At 46.4% G+C, this 23,196-nt stretch overlaps 1 protein-coding gene across 4 annotated transcripts in view; it reads right to left on the bottom strand.

Annotated features, from left to right (window-relative positions):
• Positions 1-23,196, bottom strand: part of parp4 (poly (ADP-ribose) polymerase family, member 4) — a 201,007-nt gene that overhangs the window by 117,378 nt on the left and 60,433 nt on the right. For all 4 annotated transcript variants that reach the window (XM_085999130.1, XM_085999129.1, XM_085999131.1 and 1 more), the window contains 5 exons: positions 20,073-20,207; positions 16,812-16,910; positions 16,327-16,510; positions 14,458-14,617; positions 343-467 (listed from right to left, as the gene is read on the bottom strand). In XM_085999130.1, coding sequence (XP_085855256.1) covers positions 343-467; positions 14,458-14,617; positions 16,327-16,510; positions 16,812-16,910; positions 20,073-20,207 — 703 coding nt within the window. The remainder of the gene's footprint in view (positions 1-342; positions 468-14,457; positions 14,618-16,326; positions 16,511-16,811; positions 16,911-20,072; positions 20,208-23,196) is intronic.

The following is a 23,196-nucleotide window of genomic DNA, read 5'->3' as shown; positions in this document are numbered from 1 at the left end:
TGTATTTAACAATGGACTTCAAGAGAGTTCTGCACATTAAAACTGTACTAAGTAAAGATGTAAAAAATTGTTACTAATCCCGCATACAGCTGATCTCCATTCCTTTCCCCCAAAAACATACATATAAAAATAAAACACTGATAAGCGGTTAGATAGGTGGGCGTCTTTTTTTTGTGTGCTAGCTGCAACAATATTGTAAATCCATTTTCATACATGCCGCTACATCTAGAACACAAAGGAAATCTTCTGCCTGCTGAATTTTTGAGGGAAGCTGCTCTAACAAACAACATTTCTCTTCCTGTCTTGCTCAGTCTTAGGACTCTGATCAATCACTGTTGGTACCTGTGCAACAAGATCCATTAACTTTGCCTCTACATGGATTTCCTGCAGAGGAATCACATTGCCAGCACTGTCCTGAAGACCAGGCTTAATGTTCTTCAAAGGATCCTGAGCAGCTTCCAAATCATCTGTAAATAAAGTAATTGAATTACTACAATTTTTTACACATGACTTAAGGTTTTTATTCATACAAACATCAAGGGACTGCTCCTGATGGCTCAGTGGGTATATGCAGTTAAGTCCCAGGTCTGATGCCTACTCTGTGCTGTAGACCTGCTGCAACTGCAGTAAATAGAAGTGTGAATAGCTGTGGGTCACCCTCATACACCTCAAACAGGCTCGCTAGGGAACCTAAAAGCAAAGATGTGGAAACGGATCGGTTGTCTTAGCTTGAGGCGTTGTGGGCCATCAGCAGCAGCAGAATTGTATTCAACCACAATCTGAACCTCATGGCACGGCATATCCCTCACTCTACAAATACCACCAAGCCAGGGGATCAACCCTGGTTCAATGAGGAGTGTAGAAGAGCATGCCAGGAGCAGCACCAGGCATACTTTAAAATGTAGTGCCAACCTGGTGAAGCTACAGCACAGGACTACATACATGCTAAACTGCAGAAACAGCATGCTATAGACAGAGCTAAGCGATCCCACAACCAATGGATCAGATCAACGCTCTCAGTCCTGAATGGTGGTAGACAATTAAACAACTAACAGGAGGAGGAGGCTCCTTGAATATCCCCATCTTCAATGATGGTGGAGCCCAGCAGGCAAGTGCAAAAGACAAGGCTGAAGCATTCGCAACCATCTTCAGCCAGAAGTGCCGAGTGGATGATCCATCTCAGTCTCCTCCCGAGGACGCCACCATCACAGAAGCCAGTCTTCAGCCAATTTGATTCACTCTACGTGATATCAAGAAATGTCAGAGCACACTGGATACAGCAAAGGCTTTGGACCCCGACAACATCCTGGTTGTCATGCGGAAGACTTGTGTTCCAGAACTAGCCGCGCCTCTCGCCAAGCTGTTCCAATACAGCCACAAAACTGGCATTTATCCGACAATGTGGAAAACTGCCCATGTATGTCCTGTCGACAAAAAGTAGGACAAATCCAATCCGGCCAATTACCGCCCCATCAGTCTACTCTCAGTCATTAGCAAAGTTTGGGAAGGTGTCATTGACACTACTATCAAGCGGCACTTACTCACCAATAACCTGCTCACCATTGCTCAGTTTGGGTTCTGCCAGGACCACTTGGCTCCAGACCTCATTACAGCCTTGGTCCAAACATAGACAAAAGAGCTGAATTCCAGAGGTAAGGTGAGAGTGACTGCCCTTGACATTAAGGCAGCATTTGACCGAGTGTGGTATCAAGGAGCCCTAGTAAAATTGAAGTCAATGGGAATCAGGGGGAAAACACTCCACTGTCTGGAGTCATACCTAGCACAAAGGAAGATTTTTGCTGATGATTGCAGTGTTCAGTTCCATTCGCAACTCCTCAGATAATGAAGCAGTCCATGCCCGCATGCAGCAAGACCTGGACAACATTCAGGCTTGATAAGTGGCAAGTAACATTCGCGCCACACAAGTGCCAGGCATTGACTACCTCCAACAAGAGAAAGTCTAACCACCGCCCCTTGACATTGAACGGCATTACCATCACCGAATCCCCCACCATTGACCAGAAACTTAACTGGACCAGCCACATAAATACTGTAGCTACAAGAGCAGATCAGAGGCTAGGTATTCTGCAGTGAGTGACTCACCTCCTGACTCCCCAAAGCCTTTTCACCATCTACAAGGCACAAGTCAGAAGTGTGATGGAATAATCTCCACTTGCCTGGATGAGTGCCGCTCCAACAACACTCAAGGAGGTCAACACCATCCAGGAAAAAGCAGCCCGCTTGTTTGGCACACCACCCACCTCCTTAAACATTCACTCCCTACACCACTGGCGCACCGTGGCTGCAGTGTGTACCATCTACAAGATGCACTGCAGCAACTCTGCAAGGCTTCCCAAACCCGTAAACTCAAGCACCTAGAAGGGCAAGGGCAGCAGACGCATGGGAACACCGTCACCGCCAAGTTCTCCTCCAAGTCACACACCATCTTGACTTGGAAATATATCATTCCTTCACTGTCGCAGAGTCAGCACTGTGGGAGTACCTTTACCACACAGACTGAAGCAGTTCAAGAAGGCGACTCACCACCTTCTCAAAGGCAATTAGCAATGGGTAATAAATGCTGGCCTTGCCAGCAATGTTCATATCACATGAACAAATAACAAAATCTAGAGAATGGCATGTGGCACAAGGAGATATAAAACCAGGAGAGGGAGGAAGAAAGGAAAAAAATTGTGCTTCTTAATATCAGAAGTAGAAAGTGAGCCAACATAAAAGAAAATTGTGGTGCACTGGTCTGTTTCAATGATTCTGGAGTAACAATTTTGCTGCAAATTGACACCATTGATTGTGAGTGCACAGGCACAAGCAAAGTGCCTATGCACTCACAATCACCCACACACACTTTGCCACCCCTTAGCAGCTTTTTTAAAATTTGTTCATCTAGGAAAATATTCTTATACTATAAATCACTTAGTGTAATTTATAATTCTTTGTATCTTTCATTTTATAATAGTTGGTAATGATTCATATCAACAAATATTTATATAAAAATGATATTTTCTAAGGATTATTACACTTACAATACATTACACATTAGTAAAATCGGATTTGCTTTGTTTTTTTTTCCATTCATGGGTGTTGGCGTCGCTGGCAAGGCCAGCATTTATTGCCCATCCCTAATTGCCCTTGAGAAGATGGTGGTGAGCCGCCTTCTTGAACTGCTGTAATCCATGTGGCAAAGGTACTCCCACAGCGCTGTTAGATAGGGAGTTCCAGATTTTGACCCAGCGACGATGAAGGATCGTGATATACTTCTAAGTCAGGATGGTTAGTGACTTGGAGGGGAACTTGGAGGTGGTGGTGTTCCCATGCGCCTGCTGCTCTTGTCCTTCTAGGTGGAAGAGGTCGCGGGTTTGGGAGGTGCTGCCGAAGAAGCCTCGACGAGTTGCTGCAGTGCATTTTGTAGATGGTACATACTGCAGCCACGGTACGCCGGTGGTGGAGGGAGTGAATGTTTAAGGTGGTGGATGGTGTGCCAATCAAGCGGGCTGCTTTGTCCTGGATGGTGTTGAGCTTCTTGAGTGTTGTTGGAGCTGCACTCATCAAGGTAAGTGGAGAATATTCCATTACACTCCTTACTTGTACCTTGTAGATGGTGGAAAGGCATTGGGGAGTCAGGAGGTGAGACACTCGCCGCAGAATACCTAGCCTCTGACCTGCTCTTGTTGCCACAGTATTTATTTGGCTGGTCCAATTAAGTTTCTGGTCAACATAAGAACATAAGAAATAGGAGCAGGAGTAGGCCAATCGGCCCCTCGAGCCTGCTCCGCCATTCAATAAGATCATGGCTGATCTGATCCTAACCGCCAATCCACTATCACAGAACCATCTCCTGAATCTAACAGAATTAGACACACGAAATAGGAGCAGGATCAGGCTACACGGCCCTTGGCCCGCTCCGCTACCCACAGGGCCATGACCGATCCGAACCTAGACTCATGTCCAAATTCCTGCCCGCTCCCCGTAACCCTTAATTCCCTTTACTTCTAGGAAACTGTCTATTTCTGTTTTAAATTTATGTAATGATGTAGCTTCTACAGCTTTTTGGGGCAGCATATTCCATGGACCTACCACCCTCTGAGTGAAGTAGTTCCTCCTCATCTCAGTTTTGAAAAAGCAGCCCCTTATTCTAAGACTATGCCCCCTAGTTCTAGTTTCACCCATCATCGGGAACATCCTCCCCGCATCCACCCGATCCAACCCCTTCACAATCTTATATGTTTCAATAAGATCGCCTCTCATTCTTCTGAACTCCAATGAGTAGAGTCCCAATCAATGGTGACCCCCAGGATGTAGATGGTGGGGGATTCGGCAATGGTAATGCCGTTGAATGTCATGGGGAGGTGATTGGAGACTCTTGCTTGTTGGAGATAGTCATTGCCTGGCACTTCTGTGGTGCGAATGTTACCTGTCACTTATCAGCCCAAGCCTGAACGTCATCCAGGTCATGTTGCATGCGGACATGGACTGCTTCATTATCTGAGGAGTTGTGAATGGCGCTGAACACTGTACAGTCATCAGCGAACACCCGACCTTATATTGGAGGGAAGGTCATTGATGAAGCAGCTGAAGATGGTTGGGCCTAGGACACTGCCCTGAGGAACTCCTGCAGCGATGTCCTGGGGCTGTGATGAATGACCTTCAACCACCACAACCATCTTCCTTTGTGCTAGGTGTGACTCCTGCTAGTGGAGCATTTTCTCCGATTCCCATTGACTTCAGTTTCACTAGGGCTCCTTGATGCCACACTCGGTCAAATGCTGCCTTGATGTCAAGGGCAGTCACTCTCACCTCACCTCTGGAATTCATCTATTTTGTCTCTGTTTGGGCCAAGGCTGTAATGAGGTTGGGAGCCGAGTGGTCTTGTCGGTACCCAAACTGGACATCAGTGAGGTTATTGGTGAGTAAGTGCCGCTTGATAGCACTGTCGATGACACCTTCCATCACTTTGCTGATGATTGAGAGTAGACTGATGGGGCAGTAATTGGCCGGGTTGGATTTGTTCTGCTTTTTGTGGACAGAACATACCTGGGCAGTTTTCCACATTGTCGGATAGATGCCAGTGTTGTAGCTGTACTGCAACAGTTTGGCTAGAGGCACGGCTAGTTCTGGAGCACAAGTCTTCAGCACAATAGCTGGGATGTTGTCAGAGCCCATAGCCTTTGCTGATTCCAGTGCGCTCAGCCGTTTCTTGATATCACGTGGAGTGAATCGAATTGGCTGAAAACTGGCTTCTGTGATGGTGGGGACCTCAGGAGAAGGCTGACATGGATCATCCACTCGGCACTTCTGGCTGAAGATAGTTGCAAATGCTTCAGCCTTGTCTTCTGCACTCACGTGCTGGGCTCCATCCTCATTGAGGATGGGGATATTCATGGAGCCTCCTCCTCCCGTTAGTTTTTTAATGGTCCATCACCATTCACGACTGGATGTGGCATGACTGCAGAGCTTTAATCTGATCCGTTGATTGTGGGATCGCTTAGCGCTGTCTATAGCATGCTGCTTCTGCTTTTTAGCATGCATTTAGTCCTGTGTTGCAGCTTCCCCAAGTTGGCACCTCATATTTAGGTACGCCTGGTGCTGCTCCTGGCATGCTCTTCTACACTCCTTATTGAAGCAGGGTTGGTCCCCTGGCTTGGTGGTAATGGTAGAGTGAGGGATATGCCAGGCCATGAGGTTACATATTGTGGTGGAATACAATTCTGCTGCTGCTGATGGCCCTCACAATGCCCAGTTTTGAGCTGCTGGATCTGTTCTGAAACTATCCCATTTAGCACGGTGGTAGTGCCACACAACACGATATGGAGGGTGTCCTCAGTGTGAAGATGGGACTTCGTCTCCATAATGAGTGTGCAGTGGTCACTGCTACCAATACGGTCATGGACAGATGCATCTGCAACAGGTAGATTGGTGAGGATGAGGTCAAGTAGGTTTTTCCCTTGTGTTGGTTCTCTCGCCACCTGTCGCAGGCTCAGACTGGCAGTTATGTCCTTCAGGACTCGGCCAGCTCGGTCAGTAGTGATGCTACTGAGCCACTCTTGGTGATGGACATTGAAGTCCCCCACCCAGAGTACATTCTGTGCCCTTGCTGCTCTCAGTGTTGTTCTTCATGGAGGAGTACTGATTCATCAGCTGAAGGAGGGCGGTAGGTGGTAATCGGCAGGAGGTTTCTTTGCCCATGCTTGACCTGAAGCCATGAGACTTCATGGGGCCCTAAGTCAATGATGAGGACTCCCAGGGCCACTCCTTCCCAACTGTATACCACTGTGCCACCACCCCTGGTGGGTCTGTCCTGCCAGTGGGACAGGACATACCCAGGGATGGTGATGGAGGAGTTTGGGACATTGGCTGAACGGTATAATTCTGTGTATGACTATGTCAGGCTGTTGCTTGACTAGTCTGTGGGACAGCTCTCCCAATTTTGGCACAAGTCCCCAGATGTTGGTGAGGAGGACTTTGCAGGGTCGACTGGGCTGGGTGTGTATTTGCTGCGTAGCTGGTGCCAAAGTCGATGCTGGGTGGTCCGTCCGTTTTCAAACTTATTGGGCCGGATATTCCAATCCCTACGGGTGGGTACACGCATGCGCTGGAAACCGGCATTTCCGATCTGTCAAGAAAGCACTTGACAGATCCTCCGGCTGCCCGGGAGAAGGGCCTCTGCGAGCGGATAGTTCCGCTTTTTGGAGACCCTCCGCCCGCAGAAAACACTTACAATTCGTGCGCCTGGTAAAAGCAGGCATAAGGCCTGCTCTTACCAGGATAAGAGTTGAAAAAAAGTAAAAAAAAAAAAAAAAAATTCCACTGATTTATCATTTAAAAAATACTTTAAAGAAAGTAAGTTTATTTTTAGCCCCATTAAAAACTTTAATTACTTTTTTCAAGAATGTAAACTTTTGTTTAAAATTTAATTTATGTAATTTCAAGTCATTTTAAAAATGTGATGTTTTCTTAAAAAATGTATTTGAAGTTTTATGATGTTTTTGGGGTGATCTCCATTCATAAAATTGACAGGTCTTCCTGTCAAATGTATGAAGGGAGATTCCCTTCTCTGATTGGCTCCCCATGGCCCACGTGATCCCAGGGACGCTGCGAACTACCTGCACCTCTGGGATACGTGGGCCCTGCGCACAGGCAGTTTGGAGAGGCCCAGCAGTGGAACTGTGCGCCTCCCGGGAGCCCTCCGGTAAGGGCGCAGATTTTTCCAGATCGCAGCCCTCCGCCCGCAGGAGGCCTGCGATCGGAATGTCTGGGCCATTATGTTTCGTAGCGGTTAGTTACAACTGAGTGACTTGCTAGGCCATTTCAGAGGGCAGTTAAGAGTCAACCACATTGCTGTGGGTCTGGAGTCACATATAGGCCAGACCAGGTAAGGACGGCAGATTTGCTTCCCTCAAGGACATTAGTGAACCAGATGGGTTTTTACAACAATCCAATAGTTTCATTGTTACCATTACTGATGCTAGATTTTTATTCCACATTTATTTAATTAACTAAATTTAAATTCCCCAGCTGCCATGGTGGGATTTGAACTCGCATCTCTGGATCATTAGCCCAGGCTTCTGGATTACTAGCCCAGTGACACTACCATTCCCTAAAAGCTGGGTCATCCTATTCTTGCATCACATCCCCAGTTGGAAAACACAGTTCCACATGGGGCTAATTGTCACAAGGAACTGAAAACCTGTCAGAATTAGTTTCTTGAGACAGCTGGGTTGTGACTCCAAAGTGGAATGAAATGTAGTTCATATTTTTCCCAGAGTCCAAACAATAAGTAATTTGTGGCTTGTCTTCACAAGAAATAAACAACTTGTTCCTACTGTGTTGGCAGGATTTTGATTTTGCAGAACAGAGACAACAAGGAAAGCAGTCTGGATTTTTAAAATAGGACAGCAGACTGTTACAAAAACATAGAAACATAGAAGATAGGAGCAGGAGTAGGCCATTTGGCCCCTCGAGTTTGCTCCGCCATTCAATGTAATCATGGCTGATCATCCAAATTCAGTACACTGTCCCTGCTTTCTCCCCATATCCCTTGATCCCCTTAGACTTAAGAAATATATCTAACTCCTTCTTGAAAATAGTTAATGAATTGGCCTCAACTGTCTTCTGTGGTAGAGGTTCACCACTCTCTGGGTGAAGAAATTCCTCCTCATCTCTGTCCTAAATGGCTTACCCCTTATCCTTAGACTGTGACCCCTGGTTCTGGACTCCCCGACCATCAGGAACATCCTTCCTGCATCTAGTCTGTCTAGTCCGGTTAGAATTTTATAAGTTTCAATGAGATCCCCTCTCATTCTTCTAAACTCCAGCGAGTATAAGCCCATCGACCCAATCTCTCCTCATACGTCATTCCTGCCATCCCAGGTATCAGCCTGGTGAATCTTCGCTGCACTTCCTCCATGGCAAGAACATCCTTCCTCAGATAAGGCGACCAAAACTGCACACAATACTCCAGATGTGGTCTCACCAAGGCCGTGTACAACTGAAGCAAGACATCCTTGTTCCTGTACTCAAACCCTCTCGCTACGAAGGCCAACATACCATTTGCCTTCTTAACCGCCTGCTGCACCTGCATGCTTACCTTCAGCGACTGGTGCACAAGGACACCCAGGTCTCGTTGCACTTCCCTTTCTCCCAATCTATTGCCATTCAGATAATAATCTGCCTTCCTGTTTTTGATGCCAAAGTGGATAAGTCGTCTGCAAACTTGGAGATATTACATCTAGTTCCCTCGTCTAGATCATTAATATATATTGTGAATAACTGGGGTCCTAGCACCGATCCCTGCGGTACCCCACTAGTCACTGCCTTCCACTCGGAAAAAGACCCGTTTATTCCAACTCTTTGCTTCCTGTCTGCCAACCAGTTTTCTATCCAAGTCAGTACCTTACCCCCAATCCCATGTGCTTTAACTTTGCACGCTAGTCTCTTATACGGGACCTTATCGAAAGCCTTCCGAAAGTCCAAATACACCACATCCACTGGTTCTCCCTTATCTATTCTACCAGTTACATCCTCAAAAAATTCCAGTAGATTAGACAAGCATGATTTGCCTTTTGTAAATCCATGTTGACTTTGTCCGATCCTGTCACTGTTTTCCAAGTGCTCTGCTATTACATCTTTTATAATGGACTCTAGCATTTTCCCCACTACCGATGTCAGGCTTACCGGTCTATAATTCCCCGTTTTCTCTCTACCACCTTTTTTGAACAATGGGGTAACATTAGCTACCCTCCAATCCATGGTAACTGTTCCAGAGACTATGGCCTAGAAATTCAGTTGGGCGCGCCAGCCGTTAGCGCCTTAGGAGGAGTAGATCTCGAGCGCTAGGCGCTTAGCGCCCGGGCGCAGCGCGATCTGCGCCTCGCCCCAACTTCAGTACACATTTAGCGCCGGCGCAAAGTCTTAGCGCGCGCCCTGCTGCGCACGCAGATCATGACGTCATTTACTAGTGCAACGCCCTTTGTGCGCCCCAAACCGGAACTTCACTCGCGCCGGCCCATTGTGCGCCGGGCGGCCCTAACGACTGTGAAGTGGAACGGTACACAGCCGAGCCGGGGAGCGCTAATTAAAGGGCACTTACCCTGCACTATAAAGGGCAGCCATTTTGCAGCATTCACTCTTGTGCAACGGTTTTTTGGACAGAGACCAAGGAGGAGAGCTTACTGGTTTGGACCAACACTAGGACAGGTATTTTTGGCTCAGGCCAGAGCTTAGCAATTATCTTTGCCTTCATTGAGAGCTCAGTGTTTGCCATCATATAATGGGGGCTGCATTGGGTGGCAACGCTGACTTTCAGCCTTATGCCAGAAGGGCTTACAGATGCAGTGAGAGAGTGGCAGCCCTGGCTAGACACAGAGGGGGCAACAGGCGTCGCCAACTGAGGCCTTACCCACCCAGGGTATACCGCCAGCAGACCTCCTATCTGACCATGTCTGCTGCGATGTGTGTTAGGAGGCTGCGATTCAGAAGGGAGGTGGTTGCAGACATCTGCCGGCTGCTTCAGAGAGATCTGCAGCCACAGCTGATGCGCAGGACGTCTCTGTCGGTGGCAGTGAAGGTGACGGTGGCTCTCAACTTCTATGCCACCGGCTCCTTCCAATCCGCTACTGGGGACATTGCTAACATCTCCCAGTTCGCCGTGCATTGCTGCATCCGCCAGGTGACCGAAGCCCTTTTCACAAGGAGACATCAATTCATCTCCTTCCCCATGACCCTGGACAAGCAGCAGCAGCGTGCAGTGGGATTTGCAAGAATAGCGGGCTTCCCCATGGTGCAGGGCGCCATTGACTGCATGCATGTGGCTTTGCGGGCACCTCTTGAGCATGCCGAGGATTACCGCAACCGGAAGGGCTACCATTCCCTCAATGTACAGCTGGTGTGTGACCACAGGCAGCGCATCCTAGCTGTCAATGCCCGCTTTCCATGCAGCAGCCACGATGCCTTTATCCTGCGACAGACAACTGTGGCTGACATGTTCCAGGCACAGCCTCCCCCAAGAGGATGGCTTATCGGGGACAAAGGCTATCCTTTGTGTACCTGGCTCATGACCCCGCTCCGCGCGCCCATGACCCCTGCTGAAGAGGCATACAACGAGAGCCATCAAGCGACTAGGAACATCATAGAACAAACAATCGGCGTCCTCAAGCAATGGTTCCGATGTCTCGATCGCTCCGGGGGAGCCCTCCGGTATTTGCAGGATCGAGTCTCCCAATTCGTCGTCGTTTGCTGCATGCTGCACAACCTGGCTATCCGCAGGACTCAGGCACTGCCACCTCACGTTGGACCACCACCTCAGGAGGAGGAGCAGGAGGAGGACGAGGAGTACCAGCCCAGGAGGGAGGCACAAGGTCCAAGGGCCGCCCGTCGGCGGCTTATTGAACGTCACTTCTAGGCCCCCTGTCAGGGAATGGCTTGTGCCAATGAAAGAACATGATTGCAGCCGCTCCGCAAGCCCTCAGCCGGTTAAGGCAACAAACACTTCAAAGATCAAACATGGACAATGTTAATAAATAAAATGCTTTATTGTTCAAACTCAGGTCCCTTCCCACATGAAAACCAAAAACAGACGAAACCCCCAAAAAACACTCAAACACATGACTCACTCCCACAACCTGGAGAGGATTAACAAAATAGTGCAACTAAAATGGCCGTCATTCTCGGCCTTCGTAAAAAACAAACATCACATCATCGGCCTTCAAAAAACAAACATCCAATTCTCGGCCTCAAAAAACAAACACAACTGGCCACACATTCGACTATTTGGCCCGCTAGGGCGATGCCTTGGCCATCTTTGTGTGGCCCCTGCCCGCCCTGCTGCTCCTCCTCAAAGTAAGGCCATTGGCTGCTGCAAGGCTGGGGGCAGGCTCCTGAGGGGCACATGTCGTGACGGCAGATGCCCTTGGGGGTCGGCCTAGTCGAGGTCTGGCCGTCGAGCGGGCAGCTGTTGAATGCTGCAGCTGTGGCTGGCCAGCATCAGTTGCTGCAGCAGCTCCTGGCAGCTCCACTGGGGGAGTGGCAGTGGCGGCTGGAGGAATGGGGGCAAGCTGGCGGATGGCAGGCGCTCGCTGGTCGCCTGAGACACTGGCACTCGCCCGGGCCAGCACTGCAGCATGCGCACCAATCTGCCGAGGGACAGACCGCTGTGCTGCTGCAGCGCGCCGGGTGCCCTGGCGATGCCTGGCTGACACAGCGAGTGTGGCAGCAGTGAGTGCCCGTGTTGACCTGTTCACTGACCGCATCAAAGCAGCCAGTGACTGGACGGCACCACTGATCACCTGGCCAGTCGCTGCCAGAGCTGCCCCGAATTCCGCCCGACTCGCTGCCTGATCTGCCCGGAATTCCGCCCGACTGGTGGCCTCTGAGGGCCCGAACTCGGTCACACTCCGAGAGGGACTCTATGGCCTCAGGCAACCGTGCCACTGCCGCCATGAGCTCCGTGTGCCGGCGCTCCGAGTCTGCGGACAAGTCCTCGAGGCGTTCCATCTCCTCGGCGAAGACCATCTCCGGACTGGAGGCCGGACTCTCCCTCTGGGGAGAAGGCTGCCGAGCTGGCCGACCCGTCCTGCGTTGCTGGACGCCGCTGGGCCCAGCAATTGGACTCCCCTCCGATGCATCCCCCCTCTGGGGAGAAGGCCGCCGAGCTTCCACCCCCCTCCCGCGTTTCTGCAGGCCGCAGGTCCCATGAGCTCCCCTCCCCTTCGACACTTCCGCCACGCTCCCCTCCAGGGAAGACGTGTCCCCTACATTGGCCTGGGTGGCCGCAGCTGAGGGTTCCCCTGATGGGCCGCCTTCCTGTTGCTCCTCCTCCTGCTCCTCTTCTGAGGGGCTGTCACTGGCAAGTTCAGGGACCTCCTCCTCACCATCTGAAAGCAGGAAGGCACAAGAGTAGCTTTAGAGTGAGGAGAGGGCATCAGCAAGGGATGCATGAGTGGTGGCATTCAGCGCATTGGTCGGACAGTGGCAAAGGATGTAGATCTGATGCGCAAGTGGGACGAGAGAGGTCCAAAAGGTGATGTCCTTACCATTGCTGGCCAGAACAGGGTCGGCATCTCCACATGCAACGGGCCCAATCACCCGGCCACCCATGATGCACGCCACGCGATGTTGCAGCTCGGTGAGTGGCTGGATATGGGGTCGGCCTCCCCCGGTCGCAGTCCGGCTCTTCCTATTATTCGCCAGCTTGGCCTGCAAGAGAAAGGACGGCCTCTAAGTACAGTGTGTCGCCCTGATCTTGTGTGCACTGCCTCCCATGGTGGAATAGCCTGGCCAGTGTGTCGCCCTGATCTTGTGTGCACTGCCTCCCATGGTGGAATAGTTTGGCCAGTGTGTTAAGTGCAGAATGTGCAATTGATGTTCATGCCTGTCCCATCGCTGCTGGATGAGGGCTGGCCATTAGGGCTTTCAGGTCCCTTTGCCCATAATGTGAGGTGCACATGCAAGGATGAGGTCGTCACTGGAAAGGGTACTCACCCTGACAATGCGTGTGAGGTCATTGAACTTTTTGCGGCATTGGACACCGCTCCTGGGGACCTCGCTGTTGCCTGACAGCTTGCTGGCGACATGCCTCCAGGCTCTCCTGTAGACGCGGAACGGCGCCTTCTTGCCATTGTCCGGGTACAAAACATGGCGCCGCTTCTCCACAGCACCAACCAGCACACTCAGATCACGCTCTGAGAAGCGCTGCGCACGTTCACGGGCCTTCTGCATGGCTTCAGGCGCTATTTGGGTCCAGCAGCAGTGTTCAGGCCTAGCTGGAGGGCTCCACTATCCAGGGCGTGGCAGCAGACACAGTCGACCCTTCCCCCTTAAGAGCTGGCCGGCGCCAGGGTGTCTGCTGTCAATCACGAGATGGCCGCACCTGCGCTGCGCCCGGCCTCGGCGCTGTCGATCAGCACCTCCAGCTTAGCGCCCAAAGAGAGGCGTCCAGCACCAGTTTTAGCGCTCGAGCGAACTCTTAGGGCGAAGCTAATGAATATCGGAGAAGTGGCCTCGATTTGGCGGCAGGCGCAAACTTCAGCGGCCGCCCCACTTTACCGCCCCAAAAGTGGCTACAATGAATTTCTAGGCCTATAGAATTTTGCAAGATGACCAGCAATGCATCTACTATTTCTAGGGCCACTTCCTTAAGTACCCTAGGAAATAGATTATCAGGCCCTGGGGATTTATCGGCCTTCAAGAGACTGCAGGGTGAAAGGTTCTTTTCTATACTGTAGGATAGGATGCAGTGGAATTATTCTATTTAAGCAAAGGATGATGACATACCAAAGTGGAATAGCGTTTTTTTTTAAAATCATTATGCAAAGCCAAGTTCTACTGAATGAACTAAGTGACTCTGATCATGCCTATTGCTGTGTACGTCTCACCTTATGTGGAATAAAGCAGTTTACAATTTGAACCAAACTTTGCCTCATCTAGTGTTAACTCAGTCCACCTGTGAAGGCACTGAAGAAGTACACATGCAAAAGATAGAGATCTCCGGTCCAGATCACAAGAGAGTTTCATTGCTACACTCCTGGGTCCCTCTGCCATTGAAATAGATACAGGCCAGTGGGAGTCATTTCAATAAAAGTAAAATGGCTGAGACCACTTACAGGAGTGTCTGACAAGAACCTGAGCAAGATTCTACAAAAGACCCAAATTCATAGCAACTGCCTACTTAACATATTTCTCTCTCCTCTCTAGAAATAGAACTATAGCAGGTGCCTCTTAAATCCATTTACTCTATCTACTTTTATGGCATCATTTGAGATTACAAATGACAGAATCATACCAACATATTTCCCGTAGAATGAATTGCCACTAAACTGATGCTTTATGCATACATCTAATGTTCAAAATTTTACAATTGGGATCCTAATTCAAGATTAATTAATGGTGCCACCGATTTATTAATTTTAACTGATAAGCTAAAAGCATACATGAGGTAGTTCTGACCTATATCAATGACTGTGGATGTAGATATTGAAGGGCTAGTTTCTTCAGGAGCCACATTAATTAGAGGATGGAATGGTTTCAGTTGTTCTTCACCAATGCAGAACTGAACAACATACTTCATTTTCACTTGGGAAGTGCTATAAACAACGAACTCATCATCCTGGGAGGAGGAAGAAATATTGGTATAAATTATTTGCACACAGGAAAAAAAGATCAAACAAATCTGCAGTACATTTTACTACAAAATAATCCCTCAGCTAAATGAAAACATTTCCTATTAAATAAATTTAAAGTGTTCATTTGACAAACATCTTGAAATAACTATTTTTGTGAAGAAATTCATAAGTAGTTTACATATTTTTGGCTTGATTATTTCCCAATTTATTTTTTAGCATAAACCCTGAACTGCCAAATTTATCTGTTCCCGCTTTTATAGCGAGCCAAGGCCCAATCACAGCAGGAGGAGAGTGGCAGGTGTGCTAGATGATGAAGGCTGGAGTCCTAAGAGGGACGACATGGCAGGTGTGTGCATTCGAGGTCTGAAAATGGTGGGAACTGGGGGCCGGGGCAGGTACCAGTGGCAGGAAGGGGAAGCTGTGGGAATTGGCGGTGGTGGCAGAGACCAGCAAGGGCACCAGAGTGGCAGAACACTCTTGTAAAATATATTATATTTTACTACATGGTGACTAAGAAGGCGAATTCAGTGGTTAGGAGTTGAGTGGGAAGTGGGTCAAGGGAGCAGGAGGTGGGTCTCATGGATGGGATGAGCTTGGAGAAATTGGGGGAGAGGGGGGGGCTTTGGGAGTGAGGAGAAGGGGAGGAAGCAGTGCAGATAGCTGCATAGAAGGTCTCGATCTTTGTGACCAAGAAGCTCCTCACACATGCTGTTTGAGGTGAAGTGTAACAGTAAAATGTTGGCACTTTATGTTAAATTATTAAGCATTACTTGAAAATCGTGATACCAGACATAAGATTAATGGCCCGGAATTTGTGGTGGGTAATAACAGCGAACTAACAGCATTTGCTGTTATTATCCCTTTGAAACTGACCATGCACATCTAAACACAGAAATCCTGAAGTTGCAGTCAGTCATTCACTGCTCCGACACTGGCTGCGCTGTGGGCCCCACCCCCATAGCCGGCAATCAGCGTAATCAGTGAAACTGACGAAAACTTGGGCTTTTCTGCAGTAATATCACTGTTAAATACACCATTAAAAGTTAGCCCTTGTTGGATTAGGTGTAACTGGGGTTTTAACAGCGTACTGACTGCTAAACAAATGTTATGGCCCTGAAAAACTACTGCTAGTCCATTTTTGATCCTCTTGCTCCCACTGTTATTGTAAACTCATCATAGCTTCTGGGTGGGCTCTAGGAGTGTGGGTTGAAATCAGGCATGGTACCCCACCAAATGGCATTTCTTCTTTCTGCATGGTTGTAAAGAATTGAGAGAGAGAGTGCAAATAAGATCCATCAATATCAAGGGTCTGATGACCAAGCAGCTGCCCTTTTAGGGTTTGATGGGAAATCAGTACACTCTTGACAAGGTCTTTGCTAAAAAAAAAAACCTGTTCCTGTTCATCAATTGAGGAAAATAAATTTGTTCCAGGTCACTTAAAACTCTTCAGATTACAGAAAGTTGAGTATTTCCACTGGGACTGCAGCCATTTGTCCAATCATCCTTTCTTTCAGTGGATATGCTCCTCGTTGCTGTGAACATAGGGCTAGTGTATCCATTAGTATTAACATAAAAAAGTATCTTAGTACTGTCCTATTTAACCAACACTGGGCAGTGCATAGAAGGAAACAATTACAAAACTGCCCCAAAAAACAAGATTCATGTTCACTGTACATGACATTAATTGACACACCTCAAACTCTGAGCAAATGCTGTCAGTTCTACGGATTCCATGTACACTTGAGTAATCTGCTGGAGCAGCAGATAAGGTCAAGTCCTTCTTGTAGTAGTTCTTACATTTACCCAGTGAAACATCACAGATCACCAAGAGACGGCTCCCATCAGTTCTACTGGGCTTTGAGTATTTAGTGCTTGTGCTGCAATTTAAAAGTGTGTTTTTAGTACATATCATCACAACACACGAAAACAAGAAAATGAATTATTAAAGGATACTGTAGACATTCCATGCAGTTTTAGGAAATCATTTTCAGATGCCATTCTGGCTGTCAAGAAAGTTCATGCTGTAGCTGACAATGGATACATATAAACAATTTTAAAAAATCATGGACTAAAGTAAATTTTCAACTGCAACCAACAACCAAACCTCTCTCCAAATAGGTCTCGCAGTTGAGCTCAGTCTTCCTTTAGAGGAAAAATTCTGAGTAAAACATAACTTACCTGATTGAACTGCTGAAGTAAATTCCGCTTCCAAGATTGCCGACATCTGTTCGCTCCACCCCATAATTTTCCACTACCGTTTTTGGCAATAATAACCCTCTGTGAAATCAGTACAACAATGCATGAATACCATTTAAACCACTGATAGGGTTAGCATGTATAGAGCTGCTCATGAATGAGAATGCTATGGCAAATACACATTTATAATAATGTAAAAAGCTATCCATGACAAAGTCTAACCTACCAATAGTACAGACTTAGGCAGCAGTGATTGTTCACCAAAGTAGCCCACCTCAGTCACATCATGGAATTAGAATTCTATCTACAATTGACTATTTCCATTCACAATCCCACTGGGTTGCACCTTCATAATATATTAGGAGTTCTACAAAATGTGTCTGCCCCCAGGCTACTTCTTGCCAGAAGTACTAAATCATAAAACGGACAAGAGGCAAATATGAAATGTCAGATATCTCCCTTTATTACACACTGGATTAGTTGCTAGGGTGTGACATTCCTGTGCTGACACTCCCTCTGATTTTCCATCCCTGTTTTATGAAGCACCTGGCCTCCCCTTGGTTTTCAGTTCTTCACCACACGGACATGGCTGGGATTGAGCACTCAGTAAGTAATGTGTGGGATAGAAGGATGTGAACCAACATCCACACACCTGTGGTAGGGAGTACTAATATGAGTACTACCTTTTTGAGTGGTATTTTTTAAATTGGATACGTTTGGCACTACATGGAGTGGAGAGCAGAAGAACGTATACAATTTTCTTGTATCATTATGTGGGTTTTTAAGAGGGTCTTAAAGCAGGAGAGGGAGTTGGAAAGGCGGAGGAGTTTAGGGAGGAAATGACAAAACATGGGGCCTCAGTGGCTGAAGGAACAGTCACCAATGGCAGGGCAAAGGGAGAGAGGGATGCAAGATAGGCCAGAGTGAAAAGAACATAGTGATTTGGGGAGGAGGGGGGTGGTAGGGGCTTTGTAGGGCTGGAGGAGGTTACAGAATAGCAAGAGTCGGGCCATGTAGGGATTTAAACACGAAGATTAGAATTTAAACTGGAGGACCAGGAGCCAATGTAGGTCAGCAAGGACAAGAATGACGGATGAGCAGGACAGGATACGGGCAGCTGAGTTTTGGATGAGTTGAAGTATACAGAGCATGGAGGATGGGAGTCCGGCCGGGAGAGCACTGGAATAGTCATCTAGCGGTGACAAAGGCCTGGATGAGAGTTTCAGCAGTAGGTGGGTTCAGGCAGGGTGGAGGTGGACGATGTTACGGAGGTGGAAGTAGGCGGTCTTTGTGATGGAGAGGATATGGAGTTGGAAGGCCAGTTTCAGGTAGAATCGAAAATCAATTAACTTAATTTCACATCAACATGCTTGTTTAAAGGATTAAATGGTCCCAATGATTGCTATCCAAAAAGTTTAGAAATACAAATCCATCTGCATTTTTTAGCATCTTTTCTGTAAGATCTTAATGCTTTCTGAGTTCTTGGACAAGACACCAATAGGCAGCAGCCAGTATGTTTGAGTAATAGATCAAGATTTATTAAGCTTACAGCGTAATCAATACTTAATATTAGGCGATAGTTTTAACGGGTAGTTTCTGGACCTTCTCGGACACAGATGACGTCGTCTTAAGTCTGTTCCTTTGTTCTTGCAGTACATCTGTGTAAAGTTGTTCTTTGAGTATCGAGGTTTTAACCCTTTTCTTATCAACAGTTCGTTTGGCCAGTGTCCATATACGGTCTTTAACAAAATCACCTTTTTTAATTGGTATTTTGACCATTAGAACCATTGTCACTCAGGTTAAGTATAGTAACCTGGCCACTCCTTTTCCAGTACATTTCCACTAACTCTGCTCTGCTGTCGTGTTATCTTGTTTATAGCTTTTCACCCCATTGGAATTGACCATATCTCTTTCATTTCATAGCCTCCCTGGTACAAGGCCTTTATACCAAGGGCCCATATCATTCTGCTGTCTCACTTGTCTAGAGGTATCCAGACTATCTCACTTTAATCTACCAGATAAATACCTTAACTTCCATGATCTTTCTCATTTTATGTCCTTATACTAATTATCCTTTAAATATTGATGCAATTAATTTTGTTAAGCGAATTCTAAGTTCTATTCAGCATTATGTTATTTAATGTTTTGACCTTCACTTACAGCCTGTAGCTGCTTGTTATCAAAGCTTAGTCAAAGCTGTGTTTGGCTGTCCCCGCAGCTGCATTCTGAACAAGTCTTAGCTTTTTAGTTACCCAGGAGTAATTATGGGTAATATTATTTGGTCAATGGCTACACTTGAAGTTATACATATATGATTCTCATCTACTAAACATCTTTAAATATCAGCCTTTCCTATAATTTTATCTCCTTTTTTCACCTGCATAGCCTGACACCTGTAACCAGCTCCCAGAAGGTAACAGGAATCACTCGGGCGCAAGTCAGACCTGGTTGCATTTGTGAAGACAGAAGGCAGTTATTAATCGTAGAAGTTATGTGTGGTGCTGGTCACGAGTGAAGGCCCGCAGGGATTGGTTTAAAGCTATTGCTTTTCATCATCTTCATCATATGATTTGGATAAAGGCGTTGGACGAACTATCTGCAAGTTTGCGGATGACACAAAGCTTTGTGTGGGTACAAGGGCCGTAGAAGAAAAAGAGATTGCAGGTGGATATAGATGTGATGGGGGAATGGACCGATGTCTTTTAACACAGACAAATGCAGCATGATGCACTTGGGAAGCAACACCAATTATCTGTACACCATGCAGGGCTGCTGAGCAGAGCTGGAATTTTCCACAAACAACTTTACATAGAGGGTGGGTGAATCTTTGGTGGTTGTGTCACTCAGTCACTGTGGCATCCTGGAGCTTGCTTGATCACCACTGAAGAGGAATTGCTCCGTTGTTTTCCTAAATTAGCCCAAGGTTTTTTCATATTTCTCAGGTGTGTGTGTGTGTGTGTGTGTGTGTGTGTGTGTGTGTGTGTGTGTGTGTGTGTGTGTGTGTGCGCGCGGTAGAGAGAGTTGGAGAGAAAGAGATGGGGGAGAATTTGCATGATGACTTGAAGTTATATCATGCAGGGATGGAGCAAGCTTGATGGACCAGTTGGTCTTTCTCATACTTTATGGTATGTTCATATCTTATTTACCAACAGAACAAACTTATTACAGAGTCACAATGACTGGTGCAAGTTAAACAGCACAACTCTATAAAACACACAAGTTACTTAGAAAACTCACACTTACCGAGACAATATACCAACAAAGTTGCTCCCAGAAGAGGCGTGGTACAGTGGCTGAATATTGCCGAGTTGGCTTTCAAAATTTTTAGTTTCACTTAGTCTAGCAACATGAAAAATCTGCAAAATCTTGACAGAATCACTAGAAAAAAACAAAATAATTTGTAAATAAACCTAAGTTCAGAACTGTACACACTAGTATATTTTTTATCAGTGTGTTTCAAGTAAATGAAAATGATCAGAGTTGGTTATATCCACACACACTATTATAGATCTATTCATCTTTCAACATACGTAGAATAAATGGTTTTTTCACTTTTATAATCATTGACAGTTCAAAGGGCAAAGTCCACAAAATGAATTTATTAAAATGTACAGTTTTACCATGACTATAATTTGTTAACACTAAATATATCCTAATGCTGTCTCCATGTCTATCACTCTACAAGTATATAAAATCCATATTAAGCCATAGGATTTTGGGTACCCTTGGGAAAGTTAGTGCCAGGTTGTGGGGCCCCAGCTAATACTTCTAAAGATAAATAACAATCAACTATTAATATTCACCATGATAAAACATTCTTAAATAACCTCAGAAACTATTACATTCAAGTCCATTCTAACTTTTTATATTTTTAACATATATTGTCCTCGTATGGCATCAGGCATGGTTGTGACTAATTCCTACTGCCCACAATTTCCCAGTTGGCTGCATTTTGTGTGCTACAGTGCAAGCACACATTTCATGCCATAGCCTCATTAACACAAATTTTGGATCCTCTCAGCTAATCTGCCTCCACGGGGAAGGATCTTATTTATCCCAAAATGCTGAAGAGAGACTAGGGAAGAGTTTTGTGAAACACTGACAATCATTATGAAAGAGTCATTAGACACTAAGGAGATACCAGATGATTGGAAAGAGGCTAATTTTATGCACACATTCAAAAAGGTGTCAAAACAAACAGACAATTACAGATCCATTAGTCGTATTTCCACTCCATGTAAAATAATGGAATTGACCATCAGGCGTCACCTGTACAACAATAACCTGGTTAACATCAGCTAGCATAGATTCAGGAGGACAGGATCTTTTCTGACTAAACGCCTTGACTTTTTTTGGATGAAGTGACAACCCAAGTGGATTGTGGTAGGCCTCAACTTCCAAAACATTTGACTATTAATTAAATACAGTGCTGTGAGGATTCAGAGTAAACCCCGAGAATAGATAAGAAACGGTTTGAAGGGTAGGAAATGATAAGTACTCATTAGTGAAGTCATATCGGGTTGGGCAGGGGGTGTGGGGGCGGGGGGGTGGTGGAAAAGAAAGGGGAAGTACTGAGTGGGGTGCCTCAGGGCTCAATGCTAGGACCATTGCTTTTTCTAATCTACATAAATTACCTTGAATCATAAACTCAAATTTGCAGATGTAACCAAACTAGAAGAGGCAGTGAAATCAGAAGAGGCAGCCCATAAACTACAGAATGAGTTGGACATGATATTTAAATGGACAGAACAATGGCAGATGAAATTTAACAGACAAATGGAAAGTACTACATATAGGAAGAAAAAATAGATGACATATGTACTCCATGAATGACGTCGAAATAACTAAGGATGAAGCTGAAAGAGACCTTGAAGGCTTAGTGCATTCAATGTTAAACATGTCCAACCAATGCAATCATCGAACCCAATAGGATGTGTGGAGTTTGCACATTCTCCCCGTGTTTGCGTGGGTTTCCTCCGGGTGCTCCGGTTTCCTCCCACAGTCCAAAGATGTGCGGGTTAGGTTGATTGGCTATGATAAATTGACCCTTAGTGTTAGGGGGATTAAATACGTGGGGTTACGGGGATAGGGTGGGATATGTGTTGGTGTAGGGGTTACGGGGATCGGGTGGGATATGTGTCGGTGCAGGCTCGATGGGCCGAAATGGCCTCTATCTGCATTGTGGGGTTTCTGTGATTTCGCATTACATAGTAAAACAGTAAAATACAAGTCAGAGGAGGCAATAATACAACCTTATAGTGCTCTAGTAAGACCGCACCTTGAATACTGTGTCAAGTTCTGCTCACCAAAAAGCAAGACCAACATTCGAGTGCTGGAGACAGCGCAAAGAAGAGCCACAAAGCTCATCCCCAGTGTCAGGGGTCTTAGTTATGTGGAAATCCTGGAAAAACTTGGTCTTTCCAGCTTGGAAAGGAGGCAACTGAGAGGTAATCTTATAGAGTACACAATCATAGAATGGTTACAGCACAGAAGGAGGCCATTCGGCTCATGCCAGCTCTCTGCAAGAGCACTTCAGCTAGTCCCACGCCACCGCCATTTCCCTGTAGCCCTGCAAATTCTTTTCCTTCAGGTACTTATCCAATTCCCTTTTGAAAGCCACAATTGAGTCTGCCTCCACCACCCTTTCAGGCAGTGCATTCCAGATCCTAACCACTTGCTGCGTAAAAAGTTTTTCCTCATGTCGTCTTTGGTTCTTTTACCAATCACCTTAAATCTGTGTCCTCTGGTTCTCGACCCTTCCTCCAATGGGAACAGTTTCTCTCTATCTACTCTGTCTAGACCCATCATAATTTTTGAACACCTCTATCAAATCTCCTCTCAACCTTCTCTGCTCCAAGGAGAACAACCCCAGCTTCTCCAGTCTATCCACATAACTGAAGTCCCTCATCCCTGGAACGATGCTCGTAAATATTTTCCACACCCTCTCTAAGGCCTTCACATCCTTCCTAAAGTGCGGTGCCCAGAATTGGACACAATACTCTAGTTGAGGCCGAACCAGTGTTTTAAAAAGGTTCATTATAACTTCCTTGCTTTTGTACTCTATATATCTATTTATGAAGCCCAGGATCCCGTATACTTTTTTAACCACTTTCTTAACCTGCCCTGCCACCTTTAACGATTTGTTGAGCACAAGATTGTGAAGGGTATAGAAAATCTTAACCCTGAAAATTACCTGACATTAAACTGTTGCAGTAAAATTAAGGGACACAGATTCAAATCAGGAAAGGGTACTTTTAGGACAGATTTTCTTCACACAAAGAATGGGGCAGATTTTGCTGTGAGCAGTGTTAGATTTGCACTTGCCCATAGACTGTCTATGGGCTTTTGCACAGCATGTTGCTATTAG

Source organism: Somniosus microcephalus, chromosome 10 (genome assembly GCF_052327205.1).
Source record: "Somniosus microcephalus isolate GS21.2 chromosome 10, FLI_Smic_1.0, whole genome shotgun sequence".
Classification (NCBI taxonomy): Eukaryota; Metazoa; Chordata; class Chondrichthyes; order Squaliformes; family Somniosidae; genus Somniosus; species Somniosus microcephalus.
The sequence above is the reverse complement of the archived record's forward strand: the minus strand, read 5'-3'. Positions and strand labels throughout refer to the sequence as shown.